General features: G+C 50.1%; 1 protein-coding gene across 6 annotated transcripts in view; it reads right to left on the bottom strand.

The window, feature by feature from the left end:
* Positions 1-97: 97 nt before the first annotated feature.
* mid1 (midline 1) overlaps positions 98-19956 on the bottom strand; it is a 375699-nt gene continuing 355840 nt past the window's right edge. For all 6 annotated transcript variants that reach the window (XM_087992998.1, XM_087993001.1, XM_087993000.1 and 3 more), the window contains exons 9-10: positions 7850-8057; positions 98-4083 (exon numbers count right to left, since the gene is read on the bottom strand). In XM_087992998.1, the coding sequence (XP_087849124.1) occupies positions 3735-4083; positions 7850-8057 (557 nt within the window). In that variant the 3' untranslated portion in view covers positions 98-3734. The remainder of the gene's footprint in view (positions 4084-7849; positions 8058-19956) is intronic.

Genomic DNA, 19956 nt, shown 5'->3' with positions numbered 1-19956 from the left:
CACTCTGCTTGATACTAAACACAACGCTTCGACATTCTGGGCTGCTGGTTTAATCTTGATAAACAAAATCTGGTGCGCACACACAAAGAAATTGGACTCGACATGAATAGTCCTTTATTCTGGAATCAGGGATTGAATTCAGTACTGCAAAATATAAAAAAAACATGGGCTGCTTCATTAAAATCATAAAGAACGAAAAAAAAATCAAGCTGATGGTGGAGTGCGTCTATTGACACTGAATACATGAAAATGTCCCTCCAGCCACTGAGCTGTGTCTAAGCTGATGAAAAACAACAGTGAAGGGGAGCAGCCTCCACAGTGGAGTGCAATGCAATTGTCCAAATGCCAACTTTATTACTGAGCATGTTAATCATTAGCAGTCCACAGGAAGGAATGTGTTGGCTCATACTGAACGGCTCATTTTGTAGTCCAGCTTGAAGTGACCGTTGCAGTTTGCAGTCCAGAGGCTCCACTGATTAGCAGAAGATAATGTGCCTTTCCACGCAGTAACCAGCACAATCAAACAGAGGTCATTGCGACGTCATCCACAAACAGATTGTGTTACCTGCTTCAATGCCTGAATTCGGCATCCTAACACCACAGTGCACCTTGCATTCATTCCCAGGAGTTCAATTACATGCGGGATTTGTAACTGGATATGTTTAAGTCCATTTGTCTTGCCTTTTTAAAACCAGTTTGCAAAGTAATGCAGTTCCTGGACTCCTGACAGTCTTTTTTTTGCTCCTGAGGTACTCAGTCATCTTCCTCAGTCCAAAAGGTAATCAATCAGTGAGGAACAATTTCCTTTGAAAACTTGCAATAACAGTGGCGACATTCAATGGTAGTCACTCAGTTTTTTTTAAAAAAAACTGTTTTGCCGTGCAACACTGACATTAATATATTTCCCTATTAACTCCTTGTGTGCAGTCTCATTTCAGAGATTCACTTGCAATCTAGTACCTTTGTCCTCTGATCTGCAGCCTTGGCCCAAGTCAGACAAACCACCTCAGTTTTACAGAAATTGTCACAGGGTTCTTGAAACAGAGGCAGCATAAGGCCCAGAGATGTGCTCAGTTCTGCAATGAGACACAACTGTATTTTCATGCAACATGCATTTCAGAACTGGCTCATTTTAAAAATGAAAACTGCAGCAAGCAACAAATGTTCACAGTGGAGATACAAATGAACATTGGATTAATTTGAGATTGACACAACTTTAAAGAGGCAATATCCCTTTAAATCCCAACTGAATGGTTTACCACGTTTTATAATGTGTGTATCCTGTTGTAATGTTCAATGAGCTGCAATAACAAGATTTTTACGATACATAAACATTGGGACAAGAGGCCATTCAGCCCCTCTAACCTGCTCTGACATTCAGTTAAGATGACGGCTTCTCTGTATCTCAATTCCATTTACTTTGCCTTGCGCCATACCCTTCAGTGTTCTTACCCAACAAGAACTGAACAAACTCAGTCTTGAAAATCTCAATTTAACAGCCTTTTGAGTGACAGGTTTCAGATTTCTACCACCCTCTGCAAGGAAAGATTTCTCCCTTAGATAGCCTGTGTTTAATTTCCAGATTCTGTCAATCTGGTCCTGGACTTCTCACAGTTGCTTTCCACCCACCATATCAAATCAATGTAGAGCTCCAGTTCAGTGATTCTCAATCTTCAACAGCTCCGGGGAAATACAAACCAAGTCTACCCAACCCCTCCTGCTAATTTAACTCTTGCCCTTCAATAAACTCAGCTGATTTCTGAGGCCTGTACTCTATTTGAGATGCCGTACCCAAATCTGATTGCGCCAGGCCAATGATACGGATGTCCCCATAGCAATTACTTAAACCAACATACAATTTCATATTAAAGTCACGTCCCACTAAAAACAGAAGAGGTTCCCAACTTGACCATCGAAATCAGATCAGAGTACCAGATCTCGGATATGAACGAACCTCTGTATGTCTTCACTGTGTGCAGAGACACTAGCGAGGTCCACCTCGATGTGCAGTTGTGTATAAACAAGATATTGTCTCTTTAAAGGCCAGTTCAGCTCAGTTTAGCTTTTGTTGCACATTTGCTATGTCGAGAGAACGATCTATAATTGGAATGAACCTTATCATTCACTGCACACTGTGTCCAGAACAGCTTCCTGTTAATCGATACAAAAGTTCTTAACAGCCCCGTTGGAAAATCCATAGTCTCTCTCTTAATTTTCTTTTCATATATTTCAACTCCCCAACAAATCACCTACACATAAATACGATAGTAAACATTGAATGTGCAAAAGCAAAAAGAGTTCTACAATTTTAGTCCAAAAAAAACAACCATTTTATATAAATAATTTATAAATCCCCCTATATGAGTGAGTACAAAATAAAGGAGTGTTGGAGCCATATGTGGAACATTAATGGGTATAATTTCCTCTGTCGGGGGTGGGGGGGGGGGGTAAAGCGAGTATAAAAGTAAACATGGGTGTGCGGGTGGAACAGGCTGGAGTGCTCATCAGCATTAGCCAAAGTTGGGGCACCAGATTTACACTTCAGGAATATGAAGCCCTGCCCTCGATTGCCCACCCTCTCTCCATTCCGAAGCTTCAAACAAAAAGAAGTTGTAAAGATGGAATTATTATTCCCACAGCTTACTCCCGTTGGCAAAAGGGTTGAAAAATTATTCAGCAAGGAAGGAAATAGCCGTGTTCAAGTTGGCGTCGTGGTGACATGGTAAAGTCCTGACTGAGAAAACAGAGGGGAGAAAGTGCGGGTTCTGACCTGCCAGTTGTTACAGGAAATAAGCCTTGTCAAAATAAAAGATGCTGCAGATTTTGGACGTCTGGGAGTGCTCGAAAACAACAGGTTTAGCGCAAGAGGAGTTTACCCATGTGGCTTCTTCCAATAAGGCCAATCTCACCCAACATCACAACCACGGACCCAAACCAGTTTTCAACTCTGCATGGGATTGGAATTGGAATTACAGCTGACATACCTTGTATCCAGAAAGAATTGGATGATATCCAACATCTTGTTCCTCTTTTGGAAGGGATAAATTAAATAAATAAAACTGACAAATGGGTTGGACAGCTGGAAGTCTGGGTGGGCCTGTGAGCCATCAGAGGGAATGGGTTAGCAGGAGCAGACAGGGTTAAGTCGGGTCCCTGTTGCAAGCAGAGTTACATCACAAAGTGATAGCGAAACAGTTTGGGTCAAGACTAGCAACACAATCAGGAAACACCAATGCTGGTGATAAATGCTGGAAGCAGCACAGGGAGAGGCCCAACTACCTCAAGCTATTTAACTTTGCACCCCGGCTTCCCAAGCTTCGCAAAGTCCTGTTGGGGGGGGGGGGGGGGGGGCTGCAGATGCAACAATCGACATTGTGGATCAATTAAACCCCCCACCCAGGTTTCTGAGGAGGGCAGTGAAATCTGGCTGCCTGACGAGCTTTCCGTCCTCATTTTCTGACTGGAACCGGCCGTCTTAAAGGACGACTGGGAGGTAAGGACACAAATACAATGAACGGCTGAGAGCAAGAGGAAAATATACCCAGGAACTGAGCTGATGGGAGCTCACTGATGTGGGGGGGGGAGTGCAGAGGAAAGCACATGTTTTGTTTTAACTCCCAGCTAGACCTGGACACTGAGATGAAGTCTGATTGGATAAGGCAGTTCCAGTCAACTGTGCAACGCACTCCCATTGAAAAGGCAAGGAACTGTAGTCCTCGCTCACCACACACCGACTAAGGTACCTGTTCTGTGCAATCCAGGTGATCCGGTATAGGGAGACCAGTTAAGACTGTGAGGGCTTTGTTCCACACAGTGAAGGTGGGGCACACAGGCTGAACAAATGCAATGTCAAAGGTGTACAGGTGCTGAGCATTAACAGCATCGTAGAAGGACAAAGATCCATTGTCGTAGTCCAGCAAAAGACCCAAGCGTCGGAGGTGGGGTGAGGGCTCCACAGGTATCTCCTTGCTATTGTGCCTTGCAACCCAGCTATTATTACACCGGCAAAAGACCCAGGAGAAGGCGTTCTTCCCAATCCACTCATGTTTTGGTGCGGACTTGTATGCGATCCCAATTGCATACCTGGAAATAAAATTAAAATGGTTTTACTCTCCGCAGCTGCTCTGCTTCTAGCCACATGACGCTGAACTCACAGCCCAAGCAAAGGCCATTCAATCCACAGAGATTTATGTATCACGAAGGTCTCCTTTACCTTACTCTTTCAGAATAACCTTCTATCATCTTCTCCCGTCCACATATCTAGCTTCCCCTTAAACAGTGACAGGTATAGCTACCAAGCAATATAGAACCAACGCGGGCCAACTAAGTTTACGTACAGATCAGCCAGTGAAGAGGAAGATTTCCCATAACTATACTTGGCTCTGGTTAGACCACATTGGGATATTTGGAACAGTTCTAGGCACCCCGTTTTACACTCAGACTGGCAGGAATGCAGCAGAGATTCACTTGAATGTTTCCAGGCCTCCAAGGAGTGGATTATGTGGGGAGATTACATAAACTAGATTCGAAATGACAGAAGGGCAAAGGGTAATTTGATGAAGGTTTTAGGGTATTGAAAGGAATTGATAGAGTAGACAGAATGAATCTTTTCCACCAGTCAGGCAAATTACAACAAAATAATATACCCTTAAATTGAGAACTGCCCTTCGTCAGAAAATACAGGAAACACTAGGTGCCTCATTCAGTGGGTGGTGGGATGCTCACCTCAGACACAAACTGGTGGACTCTCAATTCATCATTTTAAATCTGACTCCAGTCGGTCTTTGCGAACAACAAATGTGAGGCGATATGGAGCCAGGATAGGTTGAAAGGGATGAATGGCCTCTGTCTGTTCCTACGTTTACTGTAAAATCTGTGAGAGCAGACATGAGGAGGTTGTGCTCAGAGTGGGCTGCTTCAGGCTGCTGTAAATTACAAAGCATGGACAGGAAACCACAGCAAGTTCTCAAGACCACCTTGTGGTGTGTCAGAGAGGAGAGTTTGAGAAATAACTCACATATACATTGCCTTCTCTCCCGTACCCTCTCCTACAAAAAGAAAGAGTTGGTTTCCTTGGAAACAGGCAAACTATAATTGGCTAGGAGAACGTATTTCACAAAGTCTGCTGGCAGACAGGAGGTCACCCTGTCAAATTCACACTTTTCACACATGCCTATTTAGGATATCCATGTAGCGAACCTTCTGCATTTCTGTAACAACGTTAACTATGTAAATCTTCACAAAGCACTATGTGGAAGTGCTATTTGACAAAGGCTGATGCCCAGCTAATGAAGAGAGCACCAGGACAGAGTGACTAAAGCCTTGAGCAAAGAGTTGGGTTTTACTGAGTATCTTTAAAGAGGGTGTCAGCCTGGAGATGGTGTTCTCAAGTGTCTGAAGTGGATCTCAAAGCGTTGTGAAGAAGCTATAGTTGACTGCACAGAAAAGCTGTTGTGAATAAGTGACTTACAGTGAAGGAGGTCTTAAATCAATGCTGAAGGGTTTTTGTTTGTGATTTGCTGGAAACAATTTACCTGAGGAATAATGTTGTGGAACAGTAGATGCCATGGCAGTGAGGAGCGCTTTGGGTGAATACTGAAGCTAGCAGACTATACAATACACTCCACATCATTACTCCTAAAGGCGTAAGGCTCCAACATTGCCCCTTCTGGGATTTTATCTACCATGGGTCCCTTGGACATTGGGTGTCCTACACTATTTGAAGCCACTCCAACCTTTCCTTATTTAAAAATAATCTCCGATGCCGAAGTAAATCCAAGTGCAAAGCCTTGAGTGTCAGTTACTGGAGACAGCAGCTGTGTAAGCTCGATCTCAGGCAGCATCACCATCCCACGGTGGCTCAGTGGTTAGCACTGCTGCCTCACAGCACCAGGGATCCAGCCTCGGTTGACTGTCTGTGTGGAGTTTGCACATTCTCCCCGTGTCTCTGTAGGCTTCCTCCTTCCAGCTTCTTGTGTGCAGGTTAGGTGAATTGGCTATGTTAAATTGCCCATAGTGTTCGGGACTGTGGAGGTTAGTTGCATTAGGGTAAGGGAATGGGTCTGGGTGGGTTACTCTTCGGTGGGTCAGTGTGGACTTGTTGGGCTGAAGGGCCTGTTTAAGGATTTTATGATCCACACTCTCACTTTGTATAAACTATTTATTAACACTTCACTAGTAATTCTAGCTCTCTGTATAGCATTTCCATCCTGCTCCCTTTTGAATCCTAGTCGGCAAGTGTCAGAGTCGCGTCATCATTATTAGCATATTAACTTCCCATAATACTACAGGGAGGGAATGGCTTATCAAATTACTGTATTACAAAGAAACCATTTCGATTACCACAGGAAAGCACATTGCCTGAGAAGACTGAGAAAAGAAAAGAACTCCATCACTTTATGGCAATCTGGGAAACATAAAAATAGAGGAGTGAACAATGCTGGACTGTTCTGAAATTAGTGACGACGTTGAGGCAATATTACTTGAGGCCAAACTGAATGGCCTCAGGGGTTTCCAGTGAGAAGTATAATGTTCCACTTGAAATTCCTCCAGCTACACCGCATCAATGTCCAACCAATCCGCAAACAGGAAGCTCTTTTGGGAAGCCTGGGTTCTGGGCAGTTTGGCTGCAAGGTCAGGGGAAGGGATGGCGATGCTGGCTGAGATCGAGCTTACACAGCTGCTGTCTCCAGTAAAGGCTTTGCACTTGGGATTACTTCGGCATCGGACCATCTTGAATACCAAGGCCACATTCTGAGTCTGCCCAGACAAACACAGCTCCTGCTTAGCACAGTCCCAGAGTGACCTCTCACGAACGCAAATGCAAAAGAAGGAACAAAGCCTTTCAAAAAGGTACTTGTCTCCATTGCAAAAGTCATTGTATTAAGGCAGCTGTTCCCAGTTACTTCAGAGCCACTCTCGGTTCTGTAAACATAACCTGCTGCCAGATATGCTAACTCGTTTCTGTGCATCACTTTGTTGTACTTCAGATCCAATCAGATATTTGGTTGTTTGGGTGTACAGAACTCTAGTATTACTGAAATGAGATAGTTGGTGAACCTGTCTAGTTCAGAATTTTAACAAACCCGAGCAGATAACTGTCAATCATCATTAACTGGTGCATTCTTCATAGCATCACCTCTACCAAATTGGCATGTCGTCCTTCTACATGCCAATCCCTCCTCTCATGCCATATAAATGCGCAGTTTCCTCTTTAGCTGGTATTCTTGCGCACTGTCCAGATGATGGCAAGGCTAAAAGCTTTGGCAAAAAACTGTCTTTTGTTCTGCAAAAATTAGATACCTGTTGCAGCAAAAATAAGCTGGAAGACCAGATGCACCTGATTCAACAGCCAGTTCCCCACATTTACAAATATAGTCTTAGTGTGTAATTTAGCCTCAAACCTACACTAGGCCTCTCCTAGATAATCTATGACTTCCATTCCCTTTTCAATTATAGAGGAGGGGGTTATATCAGTCCTGTTACATCCCTGTACTCATAACGAGTGCAAGAAAAAGGAAACAACCATTTGGGCAAGCTTGGAAATGGGGGTGTGGAAAGGAGAAGACACGTAGACATGCTTTGTTAGAGACTATTGCGTCTGGTGGATAAATTAGCTCCTGTATATATACTCGAGAAGTTACCCTTGAGAAAGTGGCAGTGAGCCACCTTCGTAAGCCAGCTCAGTCCATGTACTGAAGGCTTCTGCAGTGCTGTTAGGGAGGGGAGTCTCAGGATATATTCCAGAGACCACAGAGTCAGGACAAAGCTGGTATCAGTTTCAGCAATATGACTAACACAGGACACAGCTAACAACATTGTTCAACCCCACTGCAGTACGTGCTCTCACCATGTGCTTCCTCCAATGAGGATCTCCCAGTAATGGCGGCCGCTGTCAATGTAGACGTTGCCGGTTATCCCGTAGCTCCCTTGGCTGGTGAAACGCTCTGGAGTGTGGCTCTTCTTCGAGGTGGTCTCATCCCGTTCCACACTCAGGTTGTCATGAGAGACTTTCAGCTTCTTGTGTGCGGATTTGGGATCTAGCTTGAACGGCTGGCCTACGAGTGGTGGGGGTGGGGGGGGGAGGTACAAGAAGAAAGGAGAGGCCATTACCATCGATGTAGGAAAACATGGTAGCACCCATTACCAGCGGCCACTCAGACATGCCTCATGCACTGCTTTCCATCCACAGGAAAGACCTGCATTTAGGTGGCGTCTTTCATGACCTCGGGCTACCCCAATGTGCTCTCCAGCCAATGAAGTGGTCACTGCTGTGACATAGGGAACACACTTCTGCACAGCAAGGTTCCACAAAGACCAATGTGGCAGCGATCAGGGAATTTGTTTCTTTTTAAAACAAATATCGATTACAGGATGAACATTGCCCAGAATGCCAAGGGTAATTTTGTCACTTTTCTTCGATGGAGTATTTGACTTCCACCCAACAGAGCAGACGGCATTTCAGTTTAACGCTGCATCGAAAAGATGGCTGCAACACTGCAGCCCTTGCTCAGCGCTGCATTGAAGACTCAGCCGGGATTTTGTGTCCAGCTCAGTCTCGGGGGCCCCCCTCAAACTACAAGCTGCAGTCAGCCTTTCAAGATGCTCAGGTCTGGTTGACCAGGTAGTACCATTGCTCTGAGACAGAAGGTTGAGGCTTCACGTTCCACTCCTGAAACGTGAGTACAGAAACCTCAGCAAGAACTCTAGCACAGTTTCGGGGATGGGTGGGGGGAGCTAGAGGTGCTGTCTTTTGAATGAAGCTATAAACCAATGTCACCTCTCCCCTCTCAATTGTAGATTGACCAATGTCAAATGGTACAGCTTGAGGAAGAGAAGCAGAGATCTGCCGGGTATCCCACTCCCCAAATCATCTAAAACAAAACAGAATGATTGGTCGTGATCACATTATAGTCTGTTGGATCTTGCTGTGCACACACAAGCAGCCACGACTCCTATATTATGAATGTGACTCAACAGTCTTTTTTTGGCTCAACACAGTTTGGGGTATCATGAGGTCTTGAGGGGAGCTATATAAATGCAGTCGTAATTCATTTGTTGCCCAATGCACATTGAAGTATCTCTTAAGAAGCTTTCATTGGTCATGTGACGGTTTTGTAAGCTGTGTGTAAGAGGTAGTATATGATTAACCATTTCTGTTGGTTTATGATCCAGGAGGCTAAACATCGGCTAGCCTCTTCTCACCAGCACTCGCATTCTCATTGTCACTAAAAATATGGATCTCTCTTTCTCACCCCCAAGTGGTTGCACATGCTGGGATAATCAAAGCCTTCTGTGCTGAGATAGATAAGATGGTTTTGTGCATAAAGGCATCAAAAGATATGGAACCAAGGTGCGTGTATGGCAACGTCTGGGCCAAGACCTGCTGGGATAGAGAGAATACGAGGCCTGAACTAAATTTAACCTGGGAGCAAAGTGACTCAGTCGAGCTCCTGCAGTCAATTATGCCCATTGGGCCTTGTTGAATTTTACTCTGTTCTGTGTCCCACACTTTATATGTGAGGGAGGAGATAAGGAAAAAACAACTGCGAACAGGTTTTGAGGTCTTTTCGGAGTCTTTCTTTCCTTTAAGGACGACTAACAGGGCTGCTCAAAACTTGGAGCCTGCGCAAGACACGAGTGTAAATGAATCTAACCATCTGGCCCTGGACTGGCCAAGGGAGTCTCGGTTCAGTTCTGAGATTTCTGAAGACTGCCAGGAGCACCCAAAGACAGACCCCATGAATGCAGCAGCATCCAAACGCCTGTTGGTTTTGATTGTGGTTGGTTTGCTGGGGCCAGTTCCAACGCCTGGCCCCACAGTGCGGCCCACTCCATCTCCCCCTTTTAACGAAAAACGGTGAGCAGGTTGGTTTCTGAGGCTGACAATCTGCAGCCGAGGACAGCCAACTGGGAGACACGCTGCTGAAACAAAGGGGGCAGCTAGGACTCAAAATGGAGGCAGGTGGGGGGAGTTCCCACAGCCACCTCACAGGGCCTTTGGCTATGATGGTCACCCACCCCACAGCTGGATAGCTGCCTCCACAGGCTCCGCACTTTATGTGGGTCCCCTCTGGCGCTGGGATGAGGCCAACAGAGAGCCCACTCGGATCAATCTGCCATTCACAGCTCCCAAACAGGTGCCAAGGTGACCGTCTCCCACCCTCTCCAATCCTCTGACAGGATCGTTGGGAGGTCGGTAGGTGGGGGAGGGGGTGTCACTGCCCCAACACGTTCCTGTGTCCCCGCCTTTGAATTCTCTGCCAGGCTGGGAAGATTCCGCTTGCTGGGTTGGGAATGGTTAAAATCAGACCTTGATAAAGAGCTCAGGGATAGCACACATCTGCGTAGCTTTCTCATTCCTCTGAACCAGCTCTGCTCAGAAGGGTTGGCTTTACTCCAGCACACTCAGAACTGCAGCTGCATATATTAAAGGCCATTAGCTCTTTCAAACAGTCCAGGAGATAAATGAAAACAAGATCTTTTGAAAGGGTGCAAGAGTTCAGCTCATCAGAAAGTCAGATGCTGTTAATGGGTCTAGGGTTTGGGTGAGGGCGAAGGCCAAGTACGGTGGGATTTTAAGAATACGTTCTGGCAAACCCAGCATCTTTGAAACAAAACAGAGAACGCTGGAGAAACTCAGGACATCTGGCAGCATCTGTGGAGAGAAAACAAACTTAATGTTTTGAGTTTGGTGACCTCTGTTGGAGCATCTTTGAAGATTGCTATTAACTCTGTTCTCTTGCTAACAACTGTGTTCCCCTCTCCGGCCACTGATTCAAGCTAAGCTGAACTGTGAAACCTGATCTGATCTTCAACTGAGCTCCTGTAACCTCTTCACGCTATCACAGCCCATTATACAATGCCATCACAGCCCATCTGCTACTTGTCTCCTAACTCACACCATCATCTCTGTTTCTACTCATCTCCCAGTGCCACAAATGTAAAACATTCAGCTCCTTTGATGGCCTTATTCACCCCTTTCTCTATAACCCAGTTTCCAAATTCTGTTTCTCTTCCTAAGTAAACTCTCATTCCCATCGCCTTTATGTTACCAGACATGTCTTCTAGGTTCTGCAAGTGCTTCCATAAATCTTTCCATCGCATTCCACTTTCTATTCCTCCTTTGAGGTTCACTTTCAAAGTCACATTCAGTAAACACAAGATAGGAAGAGGGCAATTCCTAAAACATGGCTGATGGGCAAGCAGAAGTGGGTACTGCAGGTGCTGGAGATCAGAGTCAAGATTAGAGTGGTGCTGGAAAAGCACAGCAGGTCGGGCAGCATCCGGGGAGCAGGAAAATCAACATTTCAGGCAAAAGCCCTTCATCAGGAAGGGGCCGGTGTCCAGTGCTTACAGACACATGCACATTCTGTTGATGCTAATGTTTTTCGGGAACAACAATGCTGCAGTCCCACCTTGTTGCTGGCTTTGTACGGCCAACATTCCAGATTCTGCAAGTGTCTGTCCTCATTGCAGGAAAACAATGGTTCTTCATGGGGCCGTTACCATGGAAACAGTCCTGTCTTGACTGACCTGTATGGCACCAAACTTTTGCCCGTTTGATAGTCAGCTCAAAGTCATGGCTAAGCTTTACCGGTCCTTTGAGTAATTCGTTGGTGGAAAACTTGTGGTGGGTTCATGGATAGATGTGGCCTCGGGACTGTCTAAAGATTGGGCTGATTTGTGCCTGAGAAATGGGCCGCTCCCTTACGTTAACCCAAGATCTCTAGTCCTTTTCCCCCTCGACCAAGCTCAGGGGGTTTGGGGGGATGGGGGAGTGGGGGTGGGTAGGTGGGGGGGGGAAAGAGGTGGGGGAGAAGGGGATGGGGAAAAAGGAAATGATTACAAACATGAAAAGGGCAGCCCTTAGGAAATGATTTAAATGAGCTGGAAGAGGCCTGATGCAGCCCATTCCCCTACCCTATTACTCTACATTTACCCCTGACTAATGCACTTAACCTGCACATCCCTGAACACTATGGGCAATTTAGCATGGGCAATTTAGCATGGCCAATTCACCTGACCTGCACATCTTTGGACTGTGGGAGGAAACCGGAGCACCCGGAGGAAACCCGTGCAGACACAAGGAGAATGTGTAAACTTCACACAGTCATCCGAGGCTGGAATTGAACCCAGGTCCCTGGTGCTGTGAGGCAACAGTGCTAACCACTGAACACAATGTGCCACTTCTTTGGACTATGGGAGGAAACGGGAGCACCCAGGGAAAACCCACGCAGAGAATGTGCATACTCCACGCAGACAGTCGCCCGAGGCTGGAATCGAACTCGTGTCCCAGGTACTGTGAGGCAACAGTGCTAACCACTGAGCCACTATGTTACTCTTTGTTAAAATGAGACAGCCTCGCTCAATAAGATGTTTACCTTTTCTGGTGATAAATAATGTCTTCAGACTATCATTTGGTACTGGAATCCTTCAGATACTAATGTTGGGTACCAGTCAGCAAGCCCAGACTATGGTCAATATGCCCTGTCCGTGACAGTTTGACTCTAGCTCAGATAGTCATTGTTACTATGACTAGCCTCTCAGACCTACAGCAACACCGTAACATCCTCCCTTGCAGAACGGTGGGGATTGCTGACACTTGGCCCAGACAAATATCCTAAAGTTACAAATGTAGATGAAAGTAGCATGCCTCATACATGGTTCTCCCCAAGGTGCCAGGATCAGGGGTCCCGAGCGAAATCAGCATTTATCTATCAAATACAATGTAAAATAAGGGTGGCACGGTGGCTCAGTGGTTAGCACTGCTGCCTCACAGCGCCAGGGACCCAGGTTTGATTCCAGCCTCAGGCAACTGTCTGTGTGGAGTTTGCACATTCTCCCAGTCTCTGGGTGGGGTTCCTCCCACAATCCAAAGACATGCAGGTTAGGAGGATTGGCCATGCTAAGTTGTCCATAGTGTTCAGAGATGTGGAGGTTAGGTGCATTAGTCAGGGGTAAATGTAGGGTAGGGGAATGGGTCTGGGTAGGTTGGTCTTCAGAGGGTTGGTGTGGACTTGTTGGGCCAAAGGGCCTGTTTCCACACTATAGGGATTCTATGATATGTTGGGACGTCCTCGCAGGTTTTGTACTTCTCATGACCTGTTTATTCATTGGATCTGCTCTTTGGTCAATTGGATTTAAACAGCAAACTGGACAAGTGAATCCCCAACTATATGGGGGACTTATTTCGCAGTATCATTCAATTAGTAGTCATTTAAGTTCAAAGGAAAGCATGCAGTGGCGAAAAGAGTACCCTAATATGAGAAACGGAGTAATCGCAACATCAGTTCCATAAATAGGAGGATGTTGATTTTCTGTAGGAAAAGAGATGTCCCAAATTGTCACCAATAACTACAGCAGAATAAGAAATGTAGATTAGATTAGATTACTTACAGTGTGAAAACAGGCCCTTCGGCCCAACAAGTCCACACCGCCCCGCCGAAGCGCAACCCACCCATACCCCTACATTTACCCCTTTCCTAACACTACGGGCAATTTAGCTTGGCCAATTCACCTGACCTGCACATCTTTGGACTGTGGGAGGAAACCGGAGCACCCGGAGGAAACCCACACAGACACGGGGAGAACGTGCAAACTCCACACAGTCAGTCGCCTGAGTCGGGAATTGAACCCGGGTCTCTGGCACTGTGAAGCAGCAGTGCTAACCACTGGGCCACCGTGCCAAGAAGGGGTGTCTACCCTGGCAAAGAGGGGAATCTCAGTCAATGCTGCAATAGGAGACCAAGACAATTTCTCTTTGAAAATTCTACCCCAATGGCATGCCACAGCATGCCATTGGGGTAAGGTAAAGGTTTCCAACAAGCCTGGAAATTGCTGGTGTTCTGTCTTACTGAAATATCTGATGTCACACATTCAGAAATCCTGAACTTCACACCATTATCCAGACTGGTTCCATCAGCATTGAAACATAGCTTGAGCTTTAAATTTGGAAGTGGTGATCGTCTACTGATCTTCTTCATAATATCCACATTGTCTTTCTCACATTGTAAAGGAAACAGGACTATTTTAACAAAGACAGGCATGAAAGACTTGCCTTATACATTTAAAGGAGGAGACAGTGAGGTCTGCAGATGCTGGATATCAGAGTTGAGAGTGTGTTACTGGAAAAGCGCAGCAGGTCAGGCTTTTCTAGCAACACATTCTCAACTTATACATTTAAAGTACAGCCCACAATCTCAGGAAATGCTAAACGACTCTATAGTCAATTAGTGTTGTAACTTACAAAACAATTTCCAAACAACAAGCTCCAATGAAAAAAACGAGATGATGATTAAATGGTCAGTTTTAAAAAGGTGCGATATTGCCGAAGAAAGACACATGGTGTTGAAACTTTTTTTCTTGTTAATTCTTCACTGTGAGTTTGATGTTAAAATAAACGCCATAGTGTGAGGTATGTCCTTGAACAGATCATTTCTTGCTACGTATCAAGCAAATTCACCAATAGATTAGATTAGATTACTTACAGTGTGGAAACAGGCCCTTCGGCCCAACAAGTCCACACCGCCCCGCCGAAGCGCAACCCACCCATACCCCTACATTTACCCCTAATCTAACACTACGGGTAATTTAGCATGGCCAATTCACCTGACCTGCACATCTTTGGACTGTGGGAGGAAACTGGAGCACCCGGAGGAAACCCACGCAGACACGGGGAGAATGTGCAAACTCCACACAGTCAGTCGCCTAAGGCGGGAATTGAACCCGGGTCTCTGGTGCTGTGAGGCACCGTGCTGCCCACAAATAGGTCTAAGGCCAACAATATTATCCTGAAAAATGTCCAATCTACCTCAGATCAGATGTCTCAAAACTTGGACCAAGAGGTGAATTCCAGCTGCTACTATACAGGAACAACACAACTAGTGTTTTGTCAGTAAGAGGATGCTACCATCAACTCTAAAAGCCATTCTGCCCATCTCACAAATGAGGAATGTGGGATATTCTGGTGTGAGGCCAGGTACATCGGCTATATATCCCAAAGACTGAGATGAAACAGCATAGTCCTTCGGCAGTTCACAATAAACAAGGCATTGATCATACCAAACCATCCCGCCCTTGTAAAACTCTCAACACGGTGTCCAACATTTGCTGGATATAATCTTGAGTTTGCTCGGAAATATATGGACAGCCAATTTTGCACTGTCAGTGAGGAATCTACATCTATTCATGCTCAGGGCCCTGGTGTTTGCAGACAGAAGGACATTTTACACACACTGAACTTGTTTCAGCTCGAAATACGTTCATTTCCAGGGACAAAGCTTTGAGCAATCATGTTTAAAGTTTAAACAGGGTTTGGCTGTTAAGTGTCAGTGATCATTAACTGGTGCTTTCTCCATGGCAATGCCTCTATTTACCAGCCTCTCATATTGTTTTCTCTGTTCTATGATATTCTTGTGAATTGTCCTGATGAGTCAAAATAAAAAGTTCTGATAAAACGTGTCGTTTTTCCAGGAATGTTTGAGTTTGCTATCACCTGAAATAACTCCACAGAGGCCAGTGTCCTGTCACCAAGTCACCCTTTATTTACACGTGGAGAATCCTGAACACTGATCCAACTCTCTCAGAGCCTGCTGTCAGAGTGAACAGGATATCTGATGCTCCTGTTTATATCTGCCAGCCTGGGCTCCCCGATTGGACCAGGGTAACAGCTCCAAGCAGGGAGCTCATTGTATAAGATCAATCTGGCTGGCCTCATGAGAACCACTACACCTCCAAATGAATGTGAGGCATAAACACTGCACAGGACACTGGGGATATGTCCTCTGCTTGTCTTTGAAACAGATGGATGTAAAATGGCACTGAAGGGGCAGACTGGGCCTCAGTTTAATGATTCATTGAAAAAGCGGCAACTCAAACAGTGCAGCAATCCCTCAGGATGGCACTGGAGTGGCAGTCGGTTCATTGCTTCCTGGCTAAAGAGCCAACAACCTCCTGGCCAGAAGATGACCATCTATTTTAAACATTGTGATTTCAGCGCCTGTTTGGCACGGGAATAAAATATCTGCTGTAATTATTAAGCAAGAACACTTCATTGTAAACACAATGGCCAGATTGATGTTGAGCCAATTGGCCCATGTTCCTATTTGCCACACGTGTATGATGCAGAAGAATAAGACGTGACCAGAGAATTACAATAATTATAAAGTAAGCGGCGATAAAATAATAAACGATTGGCATGATGTCGGAGGGGTGGTAGTGGTGTAGTGACGTGGGGGTGGCGTAGTGATGTGGGAGGGGAAGGTGCTACAGTGATGTGGGGGGGTGTTCAGTGATGTTGGAGGGTGTAATGATGTTGGGGATGCGGTGATGTGGGGGCATGTGGCGATATAGGGGGTGGTGGTGATGTGGGAGGGGTGATGTGGGAGGGTGGTGATGTGGGGAGGTGTAGCGATGTAGAGGGCGTGGTGATGTGGGGGTGTGGGGCGAAGTGGGGGGGGTGGGGCGAAGTGGGCGGGGGTGGGGCGAAGTGGGGGGGGTGGGGCGAAGTGGGGGGGGTGGGGCGAAGTGGGGGGGGTGGGGCGAAGTGGGGGGGGTGGGGCGAAGTGGGGGGTGGGGCGAAGTGGGGGGTGGGGCGAAGTGGGGGGTGGGGCGAAGTGGGGGGTGGGGCGAAGTGGGGGGGGAGCGAAGTGGGGGGGGAGCGAAGTGGGGGGGGCGAAGTGGGGGGGGGGCGAAGTGGGAGAGGGGCGAAGTGGGAGAGGGGCGAAGTGGGAGAGGGGCGAAGTGGGGGGGGGGTGGGGCGAAGTGGGGGGGGGCGAAGTGGGGGGGGGCGAAGTGGGGGGGGGGCGAAGTGGGGGGGGGGGCGAAGTGGGGGGGGTGGGGCGAAGTGGGGGGGGTGGGGCGAAGTGGGGGGGTGGGGCGAAGTGGGGGGGGTGGGGCGAAGTGGGGGGTGGGGCGAAGTGGGGGGGGGTGGGGCGAAGTGGGGGGGGGCGAAGTGGGGGGGGCGAAGTGGGGGGGGGCGAAGTGGGGGGGGGGCGAAGTGGGGGGGGTGGGGCGAAGTGGGGGGCGTGGGGCGAAGTGGGGGGGGTGGGGCGAAGTGGGGGGGGTGGGGCGAAGTGGGCGGGGGTGGGGCGAAGTGGGGGGGGTGGGGCGAAGTGGGGGGGGTGGGGCGAAGTGGGGGGGGTGGGGCGAAGTGGGGGGGTGGGGCGAAGTGGGGGGTGGGGCGAAGTGGGGGGGGGGAGCGAAGTGGGGGGGGAGCGAAGTGGGGGGGGCGAAGTGGGGGGGGGCGAAGTGGGGGGGGGGTGGGGCGAAGTGGGGGGGGCGAAGTGGGGGGGGGCGAAGTGGGGGGGGCGAGGCGAAGTGGGGGGGGTGGGGCGAAGTGGGGGGGGTGGGGCGAAGTGGGGGGGGTGGGGCGAAGTGGGGGGTGGGGCGAAGTGGGGGGTGGGGCGAAGTGGGGGGAGCGAAGTGGGGGGGCGAAGTGGGAGAGGGGCGAAGTGGGAGAGGGGCGAAGTGGGGGGGGGTGGGGCGAAGTGGGGGGGGGGCGAAGTGGGGGGGGGGGGCGAAGTGGGGGGGGGCGAAGTGGGGGGGGGGCGAAGTGGGGGGGGCGAAGTGGGGGGGGCGAAGTGGGGGGGCGGTGATGTGGGGGGGGTGGGGCGATGTGGGGGGGGTGGGGCGAAGTGGGGGGGGGAAGTGGGGGGGGGAAGTGGGGGGGGGGAAGTGGGGGGGGGGAAGTGGGGGGGCGAAGTGGGGGGGCGAAGTGGGGGGGGCGAAGTGGGGGGGGGGGCGAAGTGGGGGGGGGCGAAGTGGGGGGGGCGAAGTGGGGGGGGGCGAAGTGGGGGGGCGGTGATGTGGGGGGGGTGGGGCGATGTGGGGGGGGTGGGGCGATGTGGAGGGGTGGGGCGATGTGGAGGGGGGTGGGGCGATGTGGAGGGGGGAGGGGCGATGTGGAGGGGGGAGGGGCGATGTGGAGGGGGGAGGGGCGATGTGGAGGGGGGAGGGGCGATGTGGAGGGGGGAGGGGCGATGTGGAGGGGGGAGGGGCGATGTGGAGGGCGACGGGCGATGTGGAGGGGGTGGGGCGATGTGGAGGGGGTGGGGTGATGTGGAGGGGGTGGGGCGATGTGGAGGGGGGAGGGGCGATGTGGAGGGGGGAGGGGCGATGTGGAGGGGGGAGGGGCGATGTGGGGGAGGTGGGGCGATGTGGGGGAGGTGGGGCGATGTGGGGGAGGTGGGGCGATGTGGGGGAGGTGGGGCGATGTGGGGGAGGTGGGGCGATGTGGGGGAGGTGGGGCGATGTGGGGGAGGTGGGGCGATGTGGGGGAGGTGGGGCGATGTGGGGGGATGGGGCGATGTGGGGGGATGGGGCGATGTGGGGGGATGGGGCGATGTGGGGGGATGGGGCGATGTGGGGGGATGGGGCGATGGGGCGATGTGGGGGGGTGGGGCAATGGGGGGGTGGGGCAATGGGGGGGTGGGGCAATGGGGGGGTGGGGCAATGGGGGGTGGTGATGGGGGGTGTGGCGATGTGGGGGGTGTGGCGTAGTGGGGGGTGTGGCGATGTGGGGGGGTGTGGTGATGAGGGGTGGGGTGATGTGGGGTGGTGTGGTGACGCGGGGGCTGTGGTGGTGCGGGTGGTGTGGTGATGCGGGGGCTGTGGTGGTGCGGGGGGTATGGTGATGCGGGGGGTGGGGTGATGTGGGGTGTGGGGTGATGCGGGGGGTGGGGTGATGCGGGGGTTGGGGTGATGTGGGGTGTGGGGTGGTATGGGGGTGTAGTGACGTGGTGGATGTAGTGTTGTGGGGGTTGTAGCGATGTGGGGCGATGTAGTGATGTGGGGCGATGTAGTGATGTGGGGCGATGTAGTGATGAGGGGCGATGTAGTGATGAGGGGGGGCTGTAGTGATGTGGGGGGGCTGTAGTGATGTGGGGGGGCTGTAGTGATGTGTGGAGTGGAGCGATGTCGGGGCGGTGGAGTGATATGGGGGGATGTAGCGATGTGGGGGAGTGTAGCGATGTGGGGGGGGTGTAGCGATGTGGGGGGGGTGTAGTGATGTGGGAGGGGTGTAGCGATGTGGGGGGGGGTGTAGCGATGTAGGGGGGGTGTAGCGATGTAGGGGGGGTGTAGCGATGTGAGGTCGGTGGAGCAATGTGGGGAGTGTAGTGATGTGGGGAGGTGCGGAGATGTGGTGGGGTGGTGGGGCGATGTGGGGGGGTTTGGAATGATGTGGGGAGTTGATGTGGGGGGGTGGGGTGATGCAGGGTTTGGGGTGGTATGGGGGTGTAGTGATGTGGGGGTGGTGTAGTGATGGAGGTGGGGTGACGTGGGGGGTGTAGTGATGTGATATAGGGCGTATGGTGATGTGGGGTGATGTGGGGTGGTGTGGTGATGTGGGAGGGGTGGAGTGATGTGGGAGGGGTGGAGTGATGTGGGAGGGGTGGAGTGATGTGGGAGGGGTGGAGTGATGTGGGAGGGGTGGAGTGATGTGGGGGGAGTGGAGTGATGTGACGGGATCGAGTGATATGGGGGAGTTTGGTGATGTGGGGGTGTTTGGTGATGTGGGGGAGTGGAGTGATATGGGGAGTGGAGTGATGTGGGGAGTGGAGTGATGTGGGAGGATGTAGCGATGTGGGGGGGTGTAGCGATGTGGGGGGGGTGTAGCGATGTGTGGGGGTGTAGCGATGTGGGGGGGGGTAGCGATGTGTGGAGTGGAACGATGTGAGGTCGGTGGAGTAATGTGGGGAGTGTAGTGATGTGGGGAGGTGCGGAGATGTGGGGGGGCAATGTGGGGGGGTGGGGCGATGTGGGGGGGTTTGGAACGATGTGGGGGGTTGATGTGGGGGGGTGGGGTGATGCAGGGTTTGGGGTGGTATGGGGGTGTAGTGATGTGGGGGGGGTGTAGTGATGGAGGTGGGGTGACGTGGGGGGTGTAGTGACGTGATATAGGGCGTGTGGTGATGTGGGGTGGTGTGGTGATGTGGGAGGGGTGGAGTGATGTGG

The sequence above is a fragment of the Chiloscyllium plagiosum genome, unplaced genomic scaffold, assembly GCF_037043375.1.
Source record: "Chiloscyllium plagiosum isolate Xiang-an unplaced genomic scaffold, Cpla_swu_hap1 HiC_scaffold_12, whole genome shotgun sequence".
Taxonomy (NCBI): domain Eukaryota; kingdom Metazoa; phylum Chordata; class Chondrichthyes; order Orectolobiformes; family Hemiscylliidae; genus Chiloscyllium; species Chiloscyllium plagiosum.
The sequence above is the reverse complement of the archived record's forward strand: the minus strand, read 5'-3'. Positions and strand labels throughout refer to the sequence as shown.